At 51.8% G+C, this 24998-nt stretch overlaps 1 protein-coding gene across 1 annotated transcript in view; it reads right to left on the bottom strand.

Moving 5' to 3' along the window:
* Nucleotides 1–24998, bottom strand: part of LOC139275297 (transmembrane protein 164-like) — a 94989-nt gene that overhangs the window by 9745 nt on the left and 60246 nt on the right. Inside the window, exons 5-6 of the mRNA XM_070892569.1 lie at nt 23274–23374; nt 11149–11385 (exon numbers count right to left, since the gene is read on the bottom strand). Coding sequence (XP_070748670.1) covers nt 11179–11385; nt 23274–23374 — 308 coding nt within the window. The 3' untranslated portion in view covers nt 11149–11178. The remainder of the gene's footprint in view (nt 1–11148; nt 11386–23273; nt 23375–24998) is intronic.

Raw genomic sequence — 24998 nt, 5'->3', positions numbered from 1 at the left:
CAGGGTCAAATTTTGTCTGATAATCGCTCCCTGTGAAGCGCTTTGGGACGTTATACGACATTAAAGGCACTATATAAATGCACGTTTTCTGTTCAAACTTCTGCACAGCTGAATTTAATGCAGTTTAATAAAGCCATGGGGATATTAACCGTATCACACCTGCTGACTGTGTGATAGAAACTGGAGGAGGCCATTTAGCCCCTTGATCATGGACCAGGGAGTGGGACATACGTCTTAAAGAACTGATGTTTTTTTATTCATTTCTAGGATGTGGGCATCGCTGGCAAGGCCGGAATTTAGTGCCCATCCCTAATTGCCCCTTGAGAAGGTGGTGATCCACCTTCTTGAACCGCTGCAGTCCGTGTGGTGAACGTGCTCCCACAGTGCTGTTAGGGAGGGAGTTCCAGGATTGTGACCCAGCGACGATGAAGGAACGGCCGATATATTTCCAAGTCGGGATGGTGTGTGACTGGGAGGGGAACGTGGAGGTGGTGGTGTTCCCATGCGTCTGCTGCCCTTGTCCTTCTAGGCGGTAGAGGTCGCGGGTTTGGGAGGTGCTGCCGAAGAAGCCTTGGCGAGTTGCTGCAGTGCATCTTGTAGATGGTGCACACTGCAGCCACGGTGCGCCGGTGGTGGAGGGAGTGAGTGTTGAAGGTGGTGGGTAGCGTGTCGATCAAGCGGGCTGCTTTGTCCTGGATGGTGTCGAGCTTCTCGAGTGTTGTTGGAGCTGCAACTCATCCAGACAAGTGGAGCGTATTCCATCACACTCCTGACTTGTGCTGTTAGGGAGGGAGTTCTCCTACGATACCTTTTGGTGGTGTTTTTAACCATGCTATATAAAGGCAAGTTGTTGTTGTTGTTGTTGGGGGCTTCTCAAGGTTCAAACAGGTCACTGCATTACACGCCCATGAAGCACGAGTGACAATACTGCCGTGGTCTGAGGCAGGGACGATGTACAGAAAGCACCTCAAGTCGCTGGAGAAATACCACCAACGATGTCTCCGCACGATCCTGCAAATCACCTGGGAGGACAGGCACATCAACATTAGCGTCCTCGTCCAGGCTAACATCCCCAGCATTGAAGCACTGACTACACTCGATCAGTTTCGCTGGGCAGGCCACATTGTTCACATGCCAGATTCGAGACTCCCTAAGCAAGTGCTCTACGCGGAGCTCCTTCACGATAAATGAGCCAAAGGTGGGCAGCGGAAACGTTACAAGGACATCCTCAAAGCCTCCTTGGTGAAGTGCGACATCACCACTGACACCTGGGAGACCCTGGCCAAAGACCGCCCGAGGTGGAGAAAGTGCATCCGGGAGGGCGCTGAGCACCTCGAGTCTCAACGCAAAGAGCGTGAAGAGGTCAAGTGTAGGCAGCGGAAGGAGCGCGCGGCAAATCAGTCCCACCCACCCCTTCCCCCGACGAATGTCTGTCCCACCTGTGACAGGTTCTGTGGCTCTCGTATTGGACTGTTCAGCCACCAGAGAACTCAGTTTAGGAGTGGAAGCAAGTCCTCCTCGATTCCGGGGGACTGCCTCTGATGATGATGGTGGAAAGGAAACAGGGATGGTGAATAAGCCAATTTTCCCCTTTCCGACGGCGAGACTTTTACAAGCTGTGAGTCACCCCAGGCTCCCTTCAGGGTATTTCCTCATTCCTATACTTAAAAAACAAACAAAGAGAAGATTCCACAGCTCCTGCCCCCGCACCTCCTCCAACACAGCAACCCAGCTTGTGAATCTTCCAAGAATTCGCTTGTGAAAGCTAACATTACGAAAGTGGAGTGTTAAGTCACTTAACAAACAACGGCAGTACCACAAGGCGTGGTTACGCTGGATATACGGCACAGAAACAGGCTAACCGGCTCAACCAGTCCATGCCGGTGTTTATGCTCCACTCGAGCCTCCTCCCGTTTTCCCTCATCTAACTCTCTCAGCATAACCCTCTATTCCCTTCTCCCTCGTGTTTGTTCTGCCTCCCCTTAAATGTATCTATCATGGGCAGTCCCTCGGAATCGAGGAAGACTTGCTTCCACTCTCAAAGTGAGTTCTCAGGTGACTGAACAGTCCAATACGGGAATTACAGTCTCTGTCACAGGTGGGACAGACAGTGGTTGAGGGAAGGGGTGGGTGGGGAGTCTGGTTTGCCGCACGCTCCTTCCGCTGCCTGCGCTTGGTTTCTGCATGCTCTCGGCGACGAGACTCGAGGTGCTCAGCACCCTCCCGGATGCACTTCCTCCACTTAGGGCGGTCTTTGGCCAGGGACTCCCAGGTGTTAGTGGGGGTGTTGCACTTTATCAGGGAGGCTTTGAAGGTGAACTTGAAACGTTTCCTCTGTCCACCTTTGGCTCGCTTGCCGTGTAGGAGTTCCGAGTAGAGCGCTTGCTTTGGGAGTCTTGTATCAGGCATGCGAACACTGCACCGATACTATTCGCCTCGACCCCTCCCTGTGGCAGCGAGTTCCACATTCTCACCACTCTCTGGGTAAAGAAGTTTCTCCTGCATTCCCCATTGGATTTCTTGGTGACTGTCTGATGCTGATGGCCTCCTGTAATTCCCATGGGCCTCTTCCCCACAAGTGGAAACATTCTCTCTGTATCCACTCTATCAAAACCTTTCAGAATTTTGAAGACCTCTATTAGATCACCCCTCAGCCTTCTCTTTTCAAGAGAAAAGGGACCCAGTCTGTTCATCCTGTCCTGATAGGTATAGAAACATAGAAAATAGGTGCAGGAGTAGGCCATTCGGCCCTTCGAGCCTGCACCACCATTCAATATGATCATGGCTGATCATTCCCTCAGTACCCCTTTCCTGCTTTCTCTCCATACCCCTTGATCCCTTTAGCCGTCAGGGCCACATCTAACTCCCTTTTGAATATATCTAACGAACTGGCATCAACAACTCTCTGTGGCATACCCTTGCAGTTCTGGTTTCAATCATTTTTGCACCCTCTCCAGTGTCTCGATATCCTTTTTATAATATGGCGACCAGAACTGTACACGGTCATCATCATAGACAGTTCCTCGAAACGAGGATGACTTGCTTCCAAGCCAAAAAAGGGATGAGTTCACAGGTGTTTCAATGAAGGACCTAATGTTCCAGATCCCAAACTACATCCTGAAGGGTGGAAGATGCCTGTGCGTGGATTTTTTTAACGTGGGGTGACCGTTGCACACCAGCCACCACACGGGCTTGACAGAGCTAGGTCTTGGTCCAGTGGCAAGGGTTAACCAAGACGACTGGAGACCAGCTCTGCTGCACGGACCCAGTGCGCACACACATATCGCAGTGTGGGCTAGGCCCGTGCTGCCCCTGGGGCCCTCGTCTTTCCTGGGCCCTGAACTCACGTCTCTCCTGGGCCCCAATCACGCCGGTCCAGTTGAGGCGAATACCAGTGATGCATTTAAGAGGAAGCTAGATAAACACATGAGGGAGAAAGGAATAGAAGGATATGGGGATGGGGTGAGATGAAGAGGGGTGGGAGGGGGCTGGTGTGGAGCATAAACACCGACTCAGAGCGGGTGGGCCCAATGGCCTGTTCCTGAGCTGCAGCGTCTCTGTAACTCTAAGTCCCACAGTTCAGGCTGGGACAAACAGGAGCGATGCTAATTGGGACCGACTATATAGGTAGGAAGATCGTACAAGACTACCCGACCTCCACCTCCCCCAACTGTGGTGAGACAGATTCACACCATCCACTCATGAGGGGGCGTCATGCTGATTTAAAAAATATATATTAATTCCTGGGATGTGGCATCGCTGGCAAGGCCAGCATTCATTGCCCATCCCTAATTGCCCGTAACTTAATGGCTCACTTTTATTTACCCTTCATTACCACTCAAGAGAGAGGAACGGGAAGCCATTCAGCCCCTCGAAGCTGTTCCACCATTCAATGAGATCACGGCTGATCTGTACCGTAACTCCATTTACCCGCCTTGGTTCCATAACCCTCAAAACCCTCGCCCAACAAAAATCTATCTATCTCAGTTTTGACATTTTCCCCCCGGCCTCAACAGCCATTTTGGGGGAGAGAGTTCCAGATTCCCAGCACCCTTCATGTGAAGAAGTGCTCCCTGACATCACCCCTGAACGGCCGGGCTCCAAGTTTAAGGTTGTTCTGGACGAATTTATACCTTTATAAAAAAATATATGTATTCAGAGGATGTGGCCGTCGCTGGCAGGGCCGGCATTTATTGCCCTTCCCTAACTGCTTCCCCCTCTCCTCCGTCCTTTCTCTGCCTCTGCACTTGCTTAAAACCTCTTACATAGAAACCTAGAAACTAGGAGCAGTAGTAGGCCATTCGGCCCTTCGAGCCTGCACCACCATTCAATATGATCATGGCTGGTCCTCTATATCAACAGCATATTCCCGCTTTCTCCCCATACCCCTTGATGCCTTTTGTATCGAGAAATCTATCTATCTCCCTCTTAAATATATTCAGTGACTTGGCCTCCACAGCTGATACGTCCTTACTATACAGTATAAATGCACACGAGGCCCATGCTTGAGAGAAGGTCAGTCTGTGACCTGTCCGTTATTCCTTAGCACTCAAGTGATGAAGGTGGGTGGAGCTTCCCCTTTTGTACCTGAAGGTCCAGGTTAGGAGTGTCTCCCACCTAGTGGTCATTGTTCTCACAGTGTACAACTTAGGTCAGTTTATACATGGGTTACAATGCTGGCTGAATACATAACATCACCTCCCCCGCAAAGTCTTATTGGGATCACAGGTTAAGTCTCTCTGGTGGTTTACGCTCCCTTGTAGAGCGCCTGAGTTGGGGCTCCGGTTGTTGGGCACTGGCCTGAGTGTCTGCTGTTTGCGGTGCCTCAGGCCTGTCCGGACTGCCCACAGTGACTGGGCTCTCCTCCCTTTGGTTCCGGTGTTCGGTCACCTGTGGTGGAGTGAACTCTATATCGTGTTCTTCCTCTGCTTCTTCTATGGGGTTGCTGAACCTCCTTTTTGTTTGATCCACGTGTTTGCGGCAGATTTGTCCATTGGTAAGTTTAACTACCAGAATCCTATTTCCCTCTTTGGCAACCACAGTGCCTGCGAGCCATTTGGGCCCTGCAGCGTAGTTTAGGACAAAAACAGGATCATTTACATCAATACATCGCACCCTCGCATTCCTGTCATGGTAGTGATATTGTGACTGGCGCCTGCTCTCGACAATTTCTTTCATGGTGGGATGTATAAGGGATAATCGGGTTTTGAGCGTCCTTTTCATTAGTAGCTCTGCGGGTGGAACCCCTGTGAGCGAGTGTGGTCGGGATCTATAGGCCAACAGGAGGCGTGATAAGCGGGTTTGTAGGGAACCCCCTTGGAATCTGAGCATCCCCTGTTTGATTATCTGCACTGCTCGTTCTGCCTGGCCGTTTGAGGCCGGCTTGAATGGTGCCGTTCTAACATGGTTAATTCCATTGCCTGCCATGAAGTCCTGGAATTCAGTGCTTGTGAAGCACGGGCCATTGTCGCTGACCAAGATGTCCGGTAGACCGTGGGCGGCGAACATTGCCCGTAGACTTTCTACCGTGGCAGAGGATGTGCTTGAATTTAAAATGTCACACTCGATCCATTTGGAGTAGGCGTCTACTACAACCAAAAACATTTTCCCCATGAAAGGACCTGCGTAGTCCACATGGATGCGTGACCAAGGCTTGGCGGGCCATGGCCAGGGGCTAAGGGGGGCTTCCCTGGGCGCATGGCCCAGCTGGGCACACGTGTTGCTCCTGCGAACACAAAGTTCCAGATCTGCGTCTATCCCTGGCCACCAAACGTGTGACCTGGCAATTGCCTTCATCGTGACAATGCCCGGGTGCCCATTGTGGAGTTCTCTGATGAACACCTCTCTGCCCATCTGGGGCATGACTACGCGGTTTCCCCACAGTAGGCAATCGGCCTGAATCGAGAGTTTATCCTTGCGCCTGTGAAATGGTTTAAATGCCTGACTGCCCTTGTCTGCCTGGAGAACTGTGTGCTGCTTTAACAATGTTGAATCTCTGTCCCAACCATTCCTTAACACAGTATCTCTCGTCTGTTCTGCTAGTGGCCATGCTCGCGTGGTTTAAATCCCAGTTTCTTGTCGCCATTGATACGTCCTTACGACACAGTTTAAATGCACACGAGGCCCATGCTTGAGAGAAGGTCAGTCTGTGACCTGTCCTTTATTCCTTAGCACTCAAGTGATGAAGGTGGGTGGAGCTTCCCCTTTTATACCTGAAGGTCCAGGTTAGGAGTTACAATGCTGCATGGGTTACAATGCTGGTTGAATACATGACAACAGCCTTCTGTGGTAGAGAATTCCACAGGTTCACCACCCTCTGAGTGAAAACATTTCTCCTCATCTCGGTCCTAAATTTCCTAACCCGTATCCTGAGACTGTGAGCCCTTGTTCTAGACTTCCCAGCTCGGGGGAAACATCCTCCCCACATCCAGTCTGTCCAACCCCGTCAGAATTTTATACGTTTCAGTGAGATCCCCTCTCATTCTCCTAAACTCGAGTCTACATCACTAACCTTTTCCAGCTCGGACGAAGGGTCAGCGACCTGAAACGTTAACTCTGTTTCTCTCTCCACAGATACCCTCTGAGTGTTTGCAGCAATTTTTTTATTAAAGCTCGCCCCAGTTGCTCTTCAAATCCTACTCTGAGAAGAACAGCCCACTGCTGCGTCAATATCAGTCTTTTGAGTTTCGCGCAGCAGTCCTTCGGCGGGATTTGCAAATTAATATCGAATTCGGGACTTACGCCCACAAGGATTGACTTACAGTGGCCAAACCCACATCTCCTTATCTAAAGAAGGATATACGTGCCTTGATGCTGGTGCAACGGATTGATTCCTGGGATGAGAGGGCTGCCTTATGAGGAGAGATTGTGTAGGTTGCGTGAGAACACCAGCGGCAGGTCGGGGCCATAAAAGGAGCGGTGAGCGGCCCCGGGAGCAGCGTGGAGGCATACTACTCCAGGGAGCAGCGCGAGCTGGTGCAGGAGGGCGACGGCAGCGAAGAGTGATGTCATCAAGGTCCAGGTCGGTGATTGGAGCGTGGGCAGACACAGCAGGAGCGGCGAGAGACTGTGGAGCGATGTGATCGGGGCCCAGGGGAGGCGTGAGTTCAGGGCCAGGGGCCCAGGGGCAGCACGGGCCCAGCCCACACTGCGCGATATGTGTGCGCACTAGGCCCGTGCAGCAGAGCTGGTCTCCAGTCGTCCTGGTTAACCCTTGCCGCTGGACCAAGACCTCGCTCTGTCAAGCCCGTGTGGTGGCTGGTGTGCAACGGTCACCCCACGTTAAAAAAATCCACGCACAGGCATCTTCCACCCTTCAGGATGTAGTTCAGGATCTGGAATATTAGGTCCTTCATTGAAACACCTGTGAACTAGTCCTTTTTTGCCGTGGAAACATGTCATCCTCGTTTCGAAGGACCGCCAATGAGTGAGTGACTCTCTAGAGTTTAGAAGAATGAGAGGTGATCTCATTGAAACAGACAAGATTCTGAGGGGGATTGACAGGGTAGATGCAGGGAGGATGTTTCCCCCGGGCTGGGGAGTCTAGAACCAGGGGTCACAGTCTCAGGATAAGGGGTCAGCCATTTAGGACTGAGATGAGAAGGAATTTCTTCACTCAGAGGGTGGTGAATCTTTGGAATTCTCTGCCCCAGAGAGCTGTGGAGGCTGGGTCATTGAATATATTTAAGGTGGCGATAGACAGATTTTTGAAGTATAGGAGAATCAAGGGTTATGGGGAGCGGGCAGGGAAGTGGAGCTGAGTCCATGATTGGATCAGCCACGATCGTATTGAATGGCGGAGCAGACTCGAGGAGTCAAATGGCCGACTCCTGTTTCATATGTTCTTATCAGCAGAAACAGAAGGCTTTCAAACCATCAGTCGGATCTAGATTGTGGCTTTACGATCGTAATTCAATTACGAGTGCACTGTCTGATTCAGTAATTCCCTAAATCACTTCCCGTGATAATATCTTCTCAACTCACCACATAAACAAAACCAACACCGGGAAAAAACAATTCGTCAAAAAAAAAGTGATGAATGATATCCTTCGCTCCATTTATCGGAAAGAGCAAAGTATTCTTGGCCTGGCTTCCTCTTCGAGATCTGTACAAACACATCCCTCTCGGACCACGCACAACCGGACTTGGTCACGGACTTCAATCACCCTTCTGTACACAAGCGGACCACTTGAAAAAAAACAGTGGCACTGTTGGCACGAGGCCATTTCGATTCCGCACAATGTCAGGAGATCGTGGTCCCAAGTCACACTCCAGAGACTTGAGGACAAAAATCTAGGCTGACACTCCCAGTGCAGTACTGAGGGAGCGCCGCACTGTCGGAGGGGCAGTACTGAGGGAGCGCCGCACTGTCGGAGGGGCAGTACTGAGGGAGCGCCGCACTGTTGGAGGGGCAGTACTGAGGGAGCTCCGCACTGTCGGAGGGGCAGTACTGAGGGGGTGCCGCACTGTCGGAGGGGCAGTACTGAGGGAGCGCCGCACTGTCGGAGGGGCAGTACTGAGGGAGTGCCGCACTGTCGGAGGGGCAGTACGGAGGGAGTGTCGCACTGTCGGAGGGGCAGTACTGAGGGAGTGCCGCACCGTCGGAGGGGCAGCACTGAGGGAGTGCCGCACTGTCGGAGGGGCAGCACTGAGGGAGTGCCTCACTGTCGGAGGGGCAGTACTGAGGGAGTGCCGCACTGTCGGAGGGGCAGCGCTGAGGGAGTGCCGCAGTGCTGGAGGGGCAGTGCTGAGGGAGAGCTGCACTGTTGGAGGTGCTGTGGTTCGGATGAGACGTTAAACCGAGACTGCCCTATCAGATGGATGTAAAACATCCCATGGCACTATTTCAAAGAAGAGCAGGGGAGTTCTCCCCGGTGTCCTGGGGCCAATATTTATCCCTCAATCAACATCACTGAAACAGGTTATCTGGTCATTATTTTTGCAGATAATGCCAAGATCTGTGTGAATGTTAGAACTGCAGAAAATGCTCGTTGCTTCAGGCAGATCTCAATGTGTTGGGATACTGGGCTCAAAACTGGAAAATGCAGTGTTGTGCACGTGGGCAGGGCAAATGCTCAACATTCATACACCCTCCAGGGAAAGGCATTAAAGATGGTGGAGATGGATAGAGTTTTGGGCATTCTAGTGCATACATCCTTAAAGGTACATGAGCAATGCTGTACAGCGATAGCTGGAGCAAATAGGGTGTTGGGGTGTATCCATAGGACATGGAGTATAAGACGAGGCGTACTGTTTTGTCCTTGTCCAAGACCTTAGTCAGGCCGCCCTTGGAATACTATGTCCAGTTTTGGTCCCCTCACATGGTGGGTGATATTGAGGCTCTGGAAAGGGTGCAGAAGAGGGCCACTGTACTAATCCCAAGTCTAAAGCATATTAGTTATCAAGATAGGCTAAAAGAGTTGGGACTCTTTACCTTAGAGCAGCGTAGACATAGGGGGAATATGACTGAGGTTTATAAAATAATGAAGGGAATAGACGGTGTTCCAGCTGACCATTTATTTCAATTAAATAAGTTAGGCAGGACCAGGGGTCACAAATTTAAGTTGTATGGGGCTAGATCTAGGTTAGATGTCAGGAGGTGGTTCTTTTCCCAGAGCACAGTAGGTCTCTGGAACATACTGCCCTCTCATGTGGTGGATGCAGAATCACTGAACTCCTCCAAACAAAGCTGGATTGGTTTCTGGCTGCGGCGGAGATGAACTCTTCCAGAGGGTAAGTACTGCAGGGAATTTAATGACCAGAGTGATCTCCTGGACTAGTTTCCATCGCCTGGATGGGGCGGAGAGGAATTTCCCAGATTTTATTCCCCCCCCCCCCAAATTGGCCGGAGTTTTTTTAATCTGTTTTTTGCCTCTCCCAGGAGATCGCGTGGTTTCGGTTGGGGTGGGGAGTGTATACGTTGTGATACACAAGGTGTGGCAATTTGTGTGGGACAGGCTCGATGAACCAGAGGGTCTTTACCTGTCCATATTATCACATTGCTGTGTGTGGGAGCTTGCTGTGCGCAAATTAGCTGAACCGTGTTTCCCACATTACAACAGTGACTGCACTCCAGAAAGTACTTCATTGGCTGTGAAGCGCTTTGGGGCGTCCGGTGGTCGTGAAAGGCGCTATATGAATGCAAGTCTTTCTTGTTCACTGGAGAGCGAGAGACTTTCATGATGTCGAGGTGCATTTTCCTTTCTACGTGAAGCAAATGATTCACCAGGACCTGTACTGGTCCTTGTGTCCCGTCATTCAAGATCTTAGAAACATAGAAAATAGGAGCAGTAGCAGGCCATTCGGCCCTTCGAGTCAGCACCGCCATTCGATATGATCATGGCTGATCCTCTATCTCAACACCATATTCCCGCTTTCTCCCCATACCCCTTTTGTGTCTAGAAATCTATCTATCTCCCTCTTAAATATATTCAGTGACTTGGCCTCCACAGCCTTCTGTGGTAGAGAATTCCACAGGTTCACCACCCTCTGAGTGAAAACATTTCTCCTTATCTCGGTCCTAAATTTCCTACCCTGTATTCTGAGACTGTGACCCTTGTTCTAGACTTCCCAGCCAGGGGAAACATCCTCCCCACATCCAGTCTGTCCAATCCAGTCAGAATTTTATATGTTTCAATGAGATCCCCTCTCATTCTTCTAGACTCTAGTGAATACAGGTCTAGTCGGCCCAATCTCTCCTCATTCGACAGTCCTGCCACCCCAGGAATCAGTCTGGTGAACCTTCGCTGCACTCCCTCTATGGCAAGTATATCCTTTCTCAGGTAAGGAGACCCAAACTGCGCACAATACTCCAGGTGCGGTCTCACCAAGGCCCTGTATAACACTTCTCTCAGTACACCACGCACTGGAAGAGCAGAATCTAAATCCAATTTGATGTGTTGGGTGGCTTATTTTTGCCCACCGTTGGAGGACATGTCCTGGGGAACTCCGGCCACCCAACACGACGTTCTACCAAAGTCCTGGTTGTCGTCACCGACTTCTCTTCCCCCTCTCTTCTGCGGGAGGCCTTTGTCTTAATTATTTTTTGGTTATTTGTTGGTTCCGCGGCGCTCCGCCACCAGTCCTTTTTTTTTGGGGGGGGGGAGGGGGGGGTCATCGCATCATTCCCGTAATCTCCGCACACGTTACCTGCACCGACTCTTCCCAGCGGAGTGCCGCTCAGTCCAGTTTCTGTAACCGTGGCGGTGAGTCCGCGCGGAGGCACCGGGCCAGGACGGGCAGGGCGTGGGAGAGCAGAATGAGCAGCTTGCCGTGTACCAGCAGCAAGGCCGTCTGGTGGACAGACGCCCACATCCGGTAGAAGGGTCCGTGGAAGGGGTCCGAGATGGCCGGGCACAGCATGTTGTTCAAGTTCACCGTGGTCACCTAGAGAAACAATATTTCAAAACAAGATTCATCGATTATAGAAACATAGAAACTAGGAGCAGCAGTAGGCCATTCGGCTCTTCGAGCCGGCACCGCCATTCAACATGATCATGGCTGATCCTCTATCTCAACACCATAGTCCCGCTTTCTCCCCACACCCCTTGATGCCTCTTGTGTCTCGAAATCTATCTATCTCCCTCTTAAATATATTCAGTGACTTGGCCTCCACAGCCATCTGTGGTAGAGAATTCCACAGGTTCACCACCCTCTGAGTGAAAACATTTCTCCTCATCTCGGTCCTAAATTTCCTGCCCCGTATCCTGAGACTGTGACCCCTTGTTCTAGACTTCCCAGCCCCGGGGAAACATCCTCCCCGCATCCAGTCTATCCAACCCAGTCAGAATTTTATACGTTTCAATGAGAGCCCCTCTCATTCTTCTAAACGCAAGCGAATACAGGCCTCGTCGACCCAATCTCTCCTCATGCAACAGTCCTGCTATCCCAGCGTGAAATGAGGCAATTTAGAAGGAGGAATGCAGAGAGGCATAGTACTAAATGGTACAATTGATTCCTGGGATGGGGAGGATTGCCCTATGAGCAGTGATTGAGTATATAAGTAAGAACATAAGAACATAAGAAATAGGAGCAGGAGTACGCCATACGGCCCCTCGAGCCTGCTCCGCCATTTAATACGATCATGGCTGATCCGATCATGGACTCAGGTCCACTTCCCCGCCCGCTCCCCATAACCCCTTATTCCCTTATCGTTTAAGAAACTGTCTATCTCTGTCTTAAATTTATTCAATGTCCCAACTTCCACAGCTCTCTGAGGCAGCGAATTCCACAGATTCACAACCCTCAGAGAAGAAATTCCTCCTCATCTCAGTTTTAAATGGGCGGCCCCTTATTCTAAGATTATAGAAACAGAGAAAATAGGTGCAGGAGTAGGCCATTCGGCCCTTTGAGCCTGCATCGCCATTCAATGAGTTCATGGCTGAACATGTAACTTCAGTACCCCATTCCTGCTTTCTCGCCATGCCCCTTGATCCCCCTAGTAGTAAGGACTACATCTAACTCCTTTTTGAATATATTTAGTGAATTGGCCTCAACAACTTTCTGTGGTAGAGAATTCCACAGGTTCACCACTCTCTGGGTGAAGAAGTTTCTCCTCATCTCGGTCCTAAATGGCTTATCCCTTATCCTTAGACTGTGACCCCTGGTTCTGGACTTCTCCAACATTGGGAACATTCTTCCTGCATCTAACCTGTCCAAACGCGTCAAAATTTTAAACGTTTCTAAGAGATCCCCTCTCATTCTTCTGAACTCCAGTGAATACAAGCCCAGTTGATCCAATCTTTCTTGATATGTCAGTCCCGCCATCCCGGGAATCAGTCTGGTGAACCTTCGCTGCACTCCCTCAATAGCAAGAATGTCCTTCCTCAAGTTAGGAGACCAAAACTGTACACAATACTCCAGGTGTGGCCTCACCAAGGACCTGTACAACTGTAGTAACACCTCCCTGCCCCTGTACTCAAATCCCCTCGCTATGAAGGCCAACATGCCATTTACTTTCTTAACCGCCTGCTGTACCTTCATGCCAACCTTCAATGACTGATGTACCATGACACTCAGGTCTCGTTGCACCTCCCTTTTCCTAATCTGTCACCATTCAGATAATAGTCTGTCTCTCTGTTTTTACCACCAAAGTGGATAACCTCACATTTATCCACATTATACTTCATCTGCCCTGCATTTGCCCACTCACCTAACCTATCCAAGTCACTCTGCAGCCTCATAGCATCCTCCTCGCAGCTCACACTGCCACCCAACTTAGTGTCATCTGCAAACGTGGAGATACTACATTTAATCCCCTCATCTAAATCATTAATGTACAATGTAAACAGCTGGGGCCCCAGCACAGAACCTTGCGGTACCCCACTAGTCACGGCCTGCCATTCTGAAAAGTAACCATTTACTCCTACTCTTTGCTTCCTGTCTGACAACCAGTTCTCAATCCACGTCAGCACACTACCCCCAATCCCATGTGCTTTAACTTTGCATATTAATCTCTTGTGTGGGACTTTGTCAAAAGCCTTCTGAAAGTCCAAATACACCACATCAACTGGTTCTCCCTTGTCCACTCTACTGGAAACATCCTCAAAAAATTCTAGAAGATTTGTCAAGCATGATTTCCCTTTCACAAATCCATGCTGACTTGGACCTATCATGTCACCTCTTTCCAAATGCGCTGCTATGACATCCTTAATAATTGATTCCATCATTCTACCCACTACTGAGGTCAGGCTGACCGGTCTATAATTCCCTGTTTTCTCTCTCCCTTTTTTAAAAAGTGGGGTTACATTGGCTACCCTCCACTCCATGGGAACTGATCCAGAGTCTATGGAATGTTGGAAAATGACTGTCAATGCATCCGCTATTTCCAAGGCCACCTCCTTAAGTACTCTGGGATGCAGACCATCAGGCCCTGGGGATTTATCGGCCTTCAATCCCATCAATTTCCCCAACACAATTTCCTGACCAATAAGGATTTCCCTCAGTTCCTCCTTCTTACTAGACCCTCTGACCCCTTTTATATCCGGAAAGTTTGTGTCCTCCTTAGTGAATTCCGAACCAAAGTACTTGTTCAATTGATCTGCCATTTCTTTGTTCCCAGTTATGACTTCCCCTGATTCTGACTGCAGGGGTCCTGCGTTTGTCTTTACTAACCTAGTTCTGGTCCTAGTTCTGCCCCTAGTTCTAATCTCCCCTATCAGTGGAAACATCCTCTCTGCATCCGCCTTGTCAAGCCCCCTCATACAAATACAAATTCTTATTGGATAGACTGGAGAAGCTGGGGTTGTTCTCCTTGGAGCAGAGAAGGTTGAGAGGAGATTTGATCGAGGTGTTCAAAATCATGAGGGGCCCGGACAGAGTAGATAGAGAAACTGTTCCCATTGGTGGAAGGGTCGACAACCAGAGGACACAGATTGAAGGTGATTGGCAGAAGAACCAAAGGCGATATGAGGAAAAACTTTTTTATGCAGCGAGTGGTTAGGATCTGGAATGCGCTGCCTGAGAGGGTGGTGGAGGCAGACTCAATCGTGGCTTTCAAAAGGGAGTTGGATAAGTACCTGAAGGTAACAAATTTGCAGGGCTACGGGGAAAGGGCGGGGGAGTGGGACTAGCTGGAGTACTGTGTACAGTTTTGGTCTCCTTATCTAAGGAAGGAGATACTTGCCTTGGAGGCAGTGCAACGGAGGTTCACTAGATTGAATCCTGGAATGAGAGGGCTGTCCTATGAGGAGAGGTTGAGCAAATTGGGCCTGTACTCTCTGGAGTTTAGAAGAATGAGAGGTGATCTCATTGAAACATTCTGAGGGGGATTGACAGGGTAGATGCTGAGAGGCTGTTTCCCCCGGGCTGGGGAGTATAGAACCAGGGGTCACAGTCTCAGGATAAGGGGTCGGCCATTTAGGACTGAGATGAGGAGGAATTTCTTCACTCAGAGGCTGGTGAATCTTTGGAATTCTCTGCCCCAGAGGTCTGTGAAGGCTCAGTCGTTGAGTATATTCAAGGCTGAGATCGATAGATTTTTGGAATCGAGGGATCGGGCGGGAAGGTGGAGTTGAGGTCAATGATCAGCCATGATCTTATTGAATGGCGGAGCAGGCTCGAGGGGCCGAATGGCCGACTCCTGCTCCTAATTCTTATGTTCTTCTGTTCTTAATTCTAAAGGGGGTGTCGGAACAGAGAGACCTGGGGGTGCATATACACAAATCTTTGAAGGTGGCAGGATTGGTTGAGAAAGCTGTTTAAAAAGCACATGGGATTCTTGGCTTTAGAAATAGAGGGAGAGAGTACAGAAGCAACAAAGTTATTGATAAACCTTTATAAATCCCTGGTTAGGCCCCAGCTGAAGTACTGTGTCCAATTCTGGGCACCGCATTTTAGGAAAGATGACAAGTCTTTGGAGAGGGTGCGGAAGGGATTTACCAGAATGGTTCCGGGGATGAGGAACTTCCATTATGTGGAGAGGCTGGGATTGTTCTCCATAGAGCGGACAAGGTTCAGAGGAGATTTAATAGAGGTGTTCAAAATCATGAGTTTTGATAGATTGAATAAGGGGAAACTGTTTCCAGTGGCAGGAGGTTCGGTAACCAGAGGACACCTCATCATAGGCAGTCCCTCGAACGAGGATGACTTGCTTCCATGAGAGTTCACAGGTGTTTCAATGAAGGACCCGATGTTCCAGTCCTGAACTCCAATTGATGGGGGTGGAAGATGCCTGTGCGTGGATTATTTTAACGTGGGGTGACCGTTGCACACCAGCCACCACACGGGCTCGACAGAGCTAGGCCTTGGTCCAGTGGCGAGGGTTAACCAATATCCAGCTCTGCTGCACGGACCCAGTGCGCACACATATTGCAGTGTGGGCTGGGCCCATGCTGCCCCTGGGCCCCGTACCCTCCGCCCACGGTGTTCCAGGGCCCAGCGTCCCAGCTCTATTTATAGCCCCAACCTGCGGTGGTGCTCTCACAGGTCGGGGCGGCCCACGATTTAAGGTGATTGTCAAAAAAACCAGAGAGGGAGATGAAGAGATTTTATTTTAAATACAGCGAGATGTTGTGATCTGGAACGCGCTGCCTGAAAGGGAGGCAGGTTCGACAGTAACTTTCAAAAGGATAAATACCTGAATTGGAGAAATGTGCAGGGCTAAGGGGAAAGAGCGTGTTGGAGTGGGACTAATTGGCGTTCTCTTTCAGAGAGCCGACACAGACAACGGGCCTCCCCCTGTTATGTAAGACTCGGTGATTCTAGTTTCTATCTGCCAAACATTGTGTTCAGTACGTACAGGGCTGCATTTTGGGTCTTCTGTTGCCCCTGTTAGCGCCCTGGAGGGGCAGCAGCAGCGGTGGTAATCACCAGGCAAAAATCTGCCAGATGGAGTATAATGTGGGAAAATGTGAGGTTATCCACTTTGGCAGAAAAAAAAATAGAAAAGCAAATTCTAATTTAAATGGAGAAAAATTGCAAAGTGCTGCAGTACAGAGGGACCTGGGGATCCTTGTGCATGAAACACAAAAAGTTGGTATGCAGGTACAGCAAGTGATCAGGAAGGCAAATGGAATGTTGGCCTTTATTGCAAGGGGGGATAGAGTATAAAAGCAGAGAAGTCCTGCTACAACTGTACAGGGTATTGGTGAGGCCACACCTGGAGTATTGCGTACAGTTTTGGTCTCCATATTTAAGGAAGGATATACTTGCATTGGAGGCAGTTCAGAGAAGGTTCATTCGGTTGATTCCGGAGATGAGGGGGTTGACTTATGAGGAAAGGTTGAGTGGGTTGGGTCTATACTCATTGGAATTCAGAAGAATGAGAGGTGATCTTATCGAAACATATAAGATAATGAGGGGGCTCGATAAGGTGGATGCAGAGAGGATATTGCCACTGATAGGGGAAACTAAAACTAGGGGATGTAGTCTTAGAATAAGGGGCCGCCCATTTCAAACTGAGATGAGGAGGAATTTCTTCCCCCAGGGGGTTGTAAATCTGTGGAATTCTCTGCCCCAGAGAGCTGTGGGGGCTGGGTCATTGAATATATTTAAAGCGGAGATAGACAGATTTTTGAGCGATAAGGGAGTAAAGGGTTATGGGGAGCGGGCAGGGAAGTGGAGCTGAGTCCATGATCAGATCAGCCATGATCTTATTGAATGGCGGAGCAGGCTCGAGGGGCCGAATGGCCGACTCCTGCTCCTATTTCTTGTGTTACTGGGCCAGCTTCCAGTGCCCCGCCGATACATTCGCTGCCAGGTTTGCGGGGGAATGCGCAGCAGTACTGTCAGGAAGTGGCGAGCAGTGTACAACGCCTTTGTGAGGACAGTTTAGTTTTACCCTACTGATGTGTTATTGCATACCATCGACACCAGCTTGGTATTTGGATCACGCCCGACCCGTAGCGCCGTGCTGGGACCGCCTCTGCAGTCAGGTGAGTAATGTCGACCTCGGGTAAGTGTGCTATTTATTGGCAATCTTTTTGCTGGGCTTTAGTCGATCAAGGGGTCAGCCGAGGCTCAGTGGGTAGCACTCTCGCCTCTGAGTCACAAGGTCGTGGGTTCAAGTCCTAGTCCAGAGACTGGAGCACATAATCTGGACTAACACTTCCAGTACAGTACTGAGGGAGCGTTGCTCTGTTGGAGGGGCAGTACTGAGGGAGTGCTGCACTGTCAGAGGGGCAGTACTGAGGGAGGGCCACACTGTCGGAGGGGCAGTACTGAGGGAGTGCTGCACTGTCAGAGGGGCAGTACTGAGGGAGGGCCACACTGTCGGAGGGGCAGTACTGAGGGAGGTCCACACTGTCGGAGGGGCAGTACTGAAGGAGTGCCGCACTGTCAGAGGGGTAGTACTGAGGGAGTGCCGCACTGTCGGAGGGGTAGTACTGAGGGAGTGCCGCACTGTCGGAGGGGTAGTACTGAGGGAGTGCTGCACTGTCAGAGGGGCAGTACTGAGGGAGCGCCGCACTGTCAGAAGTGCCGTCTTTCGGATGAGACCCCGTCTGCTCTCTCAGGTGGATGTAAACGATCCCATGGCACTATTTTGAAGAAGAGCAGGGGAGCTCTCCCCGGTGACCTGGGGCCAATATTTATCCCTCAACCAACATCACTAAAACAGATTATCTGGTCGTTATCACATTGCTGTTTGTGGGAGCTTGCTGTGCGCAAATTGGCTGCTGCGTTTCCCACAGTACAACAGTGACTGCACTCCAAAAGTACTTCATTGGTTGTAAAGCGCTTTGAGATATCCGGTGGTTGTGAGAGGCGCTATATAAATGCAAGCCTTTCTTTTCTTTTCGTCCTGGACTCCCCCCAGCAGAGTGATCAGTTTCTTTCTATCTACTCTATCTATCGAACCCTTTAATCATCTTAAACCCCTCGATTAGATCACCCCTTAATCTTCTACACTCGAGGAAATGCATGCCCAGTCTCTGCACCCTGGCCTCGGAATTGAATCCTTTCAGCCCCGGTATCAGTCTGAGGAATCTGAGGTGCTCTCACTCCGAGGCCGATATATTTTCCCCGAGGTGCATTTGGGTGGAGGACTGGGGGGAGGGGGGGGGGGTTGGAACTAAACTCCTGAAGTTTGGAACCGGACCCGTTAACCGTTTGTCTCTCAGATGTTGGCTGACGCTGGGTGCTTTCCTGACACTGCTTTCAATCTGCGTTCCCGATCTTGGTGATTCCCTGCTGGAACCTCGTTCCCCTGGTGCCGGAGGGGGAATTCGGTGACAAATGCTCCCGCGATTAAGCTTCTATTTTGAGAAAACCTGCGCTGAATTATATCCTGACAAAAGCGAGAGGGATATTTTTAAACCCAGCAATTAGCAAACCTCCCCATTGTTGAGGCACAGACCAATTACCGGCCTTGCCATGTTGGAACAGAAGCACGACCCACTTTTGTTCTGTAACTTTCTCCCTCCCGGAGCGTGGGCCGAGCACGATTTGGGACGCCAGGGTCTAGAACCCGCAACTTTCTGACACAAGACTGCCACCGATTCGAGCCAAGCAAACACACATTGGCCAAGAACTTCAAAAGGCCTGTTTTGCAGGGGATAGACGGTCGGCAAAGTATCCAAGATGGCGGAATGCATGTCGGAAATGGACCTCACAGCATCATCGTAATTCACAGCACGGAAGGAGGCCATTCGGCCCATCGTGTCCGTGACGGCCGACCAAGAGCCACCCAGCCTAATCCCACTTTCCAGCTCTCGGTCCGTAGCCCTGTAGGTTACAGCACTTCAGGTGCACATCCAAGTACTTTTTAAATGTGGTGAGGGTTTCTGCCTCTACCACCCTTTCAGGCAGTGAGTTCCAGACCCCCACCACCCTCTGGGTGAAAAAAGTTCTCCTCCAAACCTTCTACCAATTACTTTAAATCTACGCCCCCTTGGTTGTTGAGCCCTCTGCCAAGGGAAATAGGTCCTTCCTATCCACTCTATCCAGGCCCCTTTATAATTTTATACACCTCAGTAAGGTCTCCCCTCAGCCTCCTCTGTTCCAAAGAAAACAGACCCAACATCTCCAATCTTTCCTCCTAGCTAAAATTCTCCATAACTCCCGCCATATTAGACGAGGCGCCCAGGGCCATAGGCAACTGAAGGACACGCCACCAGTCCCTGGGGCCTCTGTTACCACATTGGCTTGCCCTAAACACAGCCACCACAAGGCTACATTCAGGAAAACCAAGGTCGACACACGGCCTAACAGGCTGTCCTTAAAGGGACAACCACCGAAAGAGGTACCTTTAAAAAAATACTTAACTCATCCTTATTTTCAAATCCCTCCATTGACTCGCCCCTCCCTATCTCTGTAATCTCCTCCAGCCCCACAACCCCCCGAGATGTCTGCACTCCTCTAACTCTGCCCTCTTGAGCATCCCTGATTATAATCGCTCAACCATCGGTGGCCGTGCCTTCTGTTGCCTGAGCCCCAAGCTCTGGAACTCCCTCCCTAAACCTCTCTACCTCTCTACCTCTCTCTCCTCCTTCAAGACGATCCTTAAAACCGACCTCTGTGACCAAGCTTATAGTCACCTGCGCTAATTTCTAGTTATGCGGCTCGATGTCAAATTGTTTATCTCACAATACTCCTGGGAAGCACCTTGGGACATTTCGCTACGTTAAAGGCGCTATATAAATACACGTTGTTGTTGAATGTGTAGCTCCCGGCTCCACATTAAAACTACAGGCAGCTGTCAGACATCTCTCCGTTACCCCCCCCCTCCCCAGCTCCTGATCCCACACATTTCGCCATCTCCCAGTCGATCCCCTTGTGATTACCACGCCCCTCATACCCCACCCCCCTCGTTTCCTCTCCTGACTGCTCCCCTCTCCCCCACACCCCTCCAGATCGCACCCTCTCAATCACTACCCACCCTCCAGATCCCACCCTCTTAATCACTACCCACCCTCCAGATCCCACCCTCTGAGTCACTAACCCCCCCTTCCCCTTCCCACCCCCTCCAGATCCCACCCTCTCAATCACTACCCAACCTCCAGATCCCACCCTCTCAATCACTACCCACCCTCCAGATCCCACCCTCTCAATCACTACCCGCCCTCCAGATCCCACCCTCTCAATCACTACCCACCCTCTCAATCACTACCCACCCTCCAGATCCCACCCTCTGAGTCACTAACCCCCCCTTCCCCCCCCACCCCCTCCAGATCCCACCCTCTCAATCACTACCCAACCTCCAGATCCCACCCTCTCAATCACTATCCACCCTCCAGATCCCACCCTCTCAATCACTACCCACCCTCCAGATCCCACCCTCTCAATCACTACCCACCCTCCAGATCCCACCCTCTCAATCACTACCCACCCTCCAGATCCCACCCTCTCAATCACTACCCAACCTCCAGATCCCACCCTCTCAATCACTACCCACCCTCCAGATCCCACCCTCTCAATCACTACCCACCCTCCAGATCCCACCCTCTGAGTCACTACCCACCCTCTCAATCACTACCCACCCTCCAGATCCCACCCTCTGAGTCACTAACCCCCCCTTCCCCTTCCCACCCCCTCCAGATCCCACCCTCTCAATCACTACCCAACCTCCAGATCCCACCCTCTCAATCACTACCCACCCTCCAGATCCCACCCTCTCAATCACTACCCACCCTCCAGATCCCACCCTCTCAATCACTAACCCCCCCTTCCCCCCCCACCCCCTCCAGATCCCACCCTCTCAATCACTACCCAACCTCCAGATCCCACCCTCTCAATCACTATCCACCCTCCAGATCCCACCCTCTCAATCACTACCCACCCTCCAGATCCCACCCTCTCAATCACTACCCACCCTCCAGATTCCACCCTCTCAATCACTACCCACCCTCCAGATCCCACCCTCTCAATCACTACCCAACCTCCAGATCCCACCCTCTCAATCACTAGCCACCCTCCAGATCCCACCCTCTCAATCACTACCCACCCTCCAGATCCCACCCTCTGAGTCACTACCCACCCTCTCAATCACTACCCACCCTCCAGATCCCACCCTCTGAGTCACTAACCCCCCCTTCCCCTTCCCACCCCCTCCAGATCCCACCCTCTCAATCACTACCCACCCTCCAGATCCCACCCTCTCAATCACTACCCACCCTCCAGATCCCACCCTCTCAATCACTACCCACCCTCCAGATCCCACCCTCTCAATCACTACCCACCCTCCAGATTCCACCCTCTCAATCACTACCCACCCTCCAGATCCCACCCTCTCAATCACTACCCACCCTCCAGATCCCACCCTTTCAATCACTACCCACCCTCCAGATCCCACCCTCTCAATCACTACCCAATCTCCAGATCCCACCCTCTCAATCACTACCCACCCTCCAGATCCCACCCTCTCAATCACTACCCACCCTCCAGATCCCACCCTTTCAATCACTACCCACCCTCCAGATCCCACCCTCTGAGTCACTAACCCCCCCTTCCCCCCCCCACCCCCTCCAGATCCCACCCTCTCAATCACTACCCACCCTCCAGATCCCACCCTCTCAATCACTACCCACCCTCCAGATCCCACCCTCTCAATCACTACCCACCCTCCAGATCCCACCCTCTCAATCACTACCCACCCTCCAGATCCCACCCTCTCAATCACTACCCACCCTCCAGATCCCACCCTCTCAATCACTATCCACCCTCCAGATCCCACCCTCTCAATCACTACCCAACCTCCAGATCCCACCCTCTCAATCACTACCCACCCTCCAGATCCCACCCTCTCAATCACTACCCAACCTCCAGATCCCACCCTCTCAATCACTATCCACCCTCCAGATCCCACCCTCTCAATCACTACCCACCCTCCAGATCCCACCCTCTCAATCACTACCCACCCTCCAGATCCCACCCTCTCAATCACTACCCACCCTCCAGATCCCACCCTCTCAATCACTACCCAACCTCCAGATCCCACCCTCTCAATCACTACCCACCCTCCAGATCCCACCCTCTCAATCACTACCCACCCTCCAGATCCCACCCTCTCAATCACTACCCACCCTCCAGATCCCACCCTCTGAGTCACTAACCCCCCCCTTCCCCCCCCACCCCCTCCAGATCCCACCCTCTCAATCACTACCCAACCTCCAGATCCCACCCTCTCAATCACTATCCACCCTCCAGATCCCACCCTCTCAATCACTACCCACCCTCCAGATCCCACCCTCTCAATCACTACCCACCCTCCAGATCCCACCCTCTCAATCACTACCCACCCTCCAGATCCCACCCTCTCAATCACTACCCACCCTCCAGATCCCACCCTCTCAATCACTACCCAACCTCCAGATCCCACCCTCTCAATCACTACCCACCCTCCAGATCCCACCCTCTCAATCACTACCCACCCTCCAGATCCCACCCTCTCAATCACTACCCACCCTCCAGATCCCACCCTCTCAATCACTATCCACCCTCCAGATCCCACCCTCTCAATCACTACCCAACCTCCAGATCCCACCCTCTCAATCACTACCCACTCTCCAGATCCCACCCTCTCAATCACTACCCACCCTCCAGATCCCACCCTCTCAATCACTACCCACCCTCCAGATCCCACCCTCTCAATCACTACCCACCCTCCAGATCCCACCCTCTGAGTCACTAACCCCTCCTTCCCCCCCCACCCCCTCCAGATCCCACCCTCTCAATCACTAGCCCCCTGCCCCCCCGCCACCTTTGCTTCCCGATCGCTCCCCCTCATCCCGAGGCCTACCCGATGAGCACTACCCAGTGCAAACACATACCCAGCCCAATAATTCCCGCACATATTTCTCAAACCGTCCCGCCCTGAATGAATGAATGTGTGTACTCACAAGTGCGAGGGCCTGAAGGATGGTGTAGTGATAGAGGAAAAGCAGACCCGTAGCTAGCAGGGCCCACCAGAAGTCTCCCAAAGGCTCTGGTTTGTATATACCTGGAAAACGGAGAGGAAGGCTCTTAGCCTGGTTTTCAAACACCTCCGCGGCCTCACTCCTCCAACTCTACAACCACCCCTGCCCCTCGAGATCTCGACGCTCCTCCAATTCTGGCCTCTTGCATATCCCTAACTCCCATCGCTCCACCATCGGTGGCCGTGCCTTCAGCTGCTTGGGCCCCAAGCTCTGGAATTCCCTCCTTAAATCTGTCCGACTCTCACTCCTCCCTCAAGACGCTTCTTAAATCTGATCTCTTTGACCGAGTGTTTGGATCGCCTGTCCCCAATGTCTCCCTATGGGGCTCGGTGTCAATCTTCGGTCTTCCTGTGAAGCACCTGGTTACGTTTGACTATGTTAAAGGCGCTATATAAATGCAAGTAGCGGTTGTGGTTAATGTTCTCTTCCTTCCTTTAGATATGAATCACAATGTGCAAGGTACTGGAATTTAGTCCATATTTGGGGCACGAAGGACGTTTTCTTCAGATTCGACTGTTCGGTTGATTTTTGATGGCTTGGGGGGTTTAAAAATGGGACAGTTGATAATTTCACCTGCACGGAATATCCCCGGCGTCGACAGCAGACAGGCTGCTCGTTTGTTGTGGCTCAGGGGTCAGCACTCTCGCCTCTGAGTTAGAGGGTTGTGGGTTCAAGTCCCACTCCACAGACTTGAGGCTCATAATCTCGGCTGACACTCCCAGTGCAGTACTGAGGAAGCGCCGCACTGTCGGAGGGACAGTACTGAGGGAGCGCCGCACTGTTGGAGGGGCAGTATTGAGGGATCGCCGTACGTCGGAGGGGCAGTACGGAGCGAGCGCTGCGCTGTCGGAGGGGCAGTACTGAGGGAACGCCGTACTGTCAGAGGGGCAGTACTGAGGGAGTGCCACACTGTCGGAGGGGCAGTACTGAGGGAACGCCGTACTGTCGGAGGGGCAGTACTGAGGGAGTGCTGCACTGTCGGAGGGGCAGTGCTGAGGAAGCGCGGCATTGTCGGAGGGGCAGTACTGAAGGAGCGGCGCGCTGTCGGAGGGTCAGTACTGAAGGAGCACCGCACTATCGGAGGGGCAGTACTGAGGGAACGTCGCACTGTTGGAGGGGCAGTACTGAAGGAGCACCGCACTGTCAGAGGGGCAGTACTGAGGGAGCGTCGCACTGTCGGAGGGGCAGTACTGAAGGAGCACCGCACTGTCGGAGGGGCAGTACTGAGAGAACGTCGCACTGTCGGCAGGGCAGTACTGAGGGAGAGCTGCACCATCGGAGGGGCAGTACTGAGGGAGTGCTGCACTGTCGGAGGGACAGTACTGAGGGAGTGCCGCACTGTCGGAGGGGCAGTACTGAGGGAGAGTTGCACCATCGGAGGGGCAGTACTGAGCGAGTGCTGCACTGTCGGAGGGACAGTATTGAGGGAGTGCTGCACTGTCAGAGGGACAGTACTGAGGGAGTGCTGCACTGTCGGAGGGACAGTACTGAGGGAGTGCCGCACTGTCGGAGGGGCAGTACTGAGGGAGCGCCGCACTGTCGGAGGTGCAGTATTGAGGGAGTGCTGCACTGTCGGAGGGGCAGTACTGAGGGAGCACCGCACTGTCGGAGGGACAGTACTAAGGGAGTGCTGCACTGTCGGAGGGA

The sequence above is a fragment of the Pristiophorus japonicus genome, chromosome 10 (genome assembly GCF_044704955.1).
Source record: "Pristiophorus japonicus isolate sPriJap1 chromosome 10, sPriJap1.hap1, whole genome shotgun sequence".
NCBI classification, from domain to species: Eukaryota; Metazoa; Chordata; class Chondrichthyes; family Pristiophoridae; genus Pristiophorus; species Pristiophorus japonicus.
The sequence above is the reverse complement of the archived record's forward strand: the minus strand, read 5'-3'. Positions and strand labels throughout refer to the sequence as shown.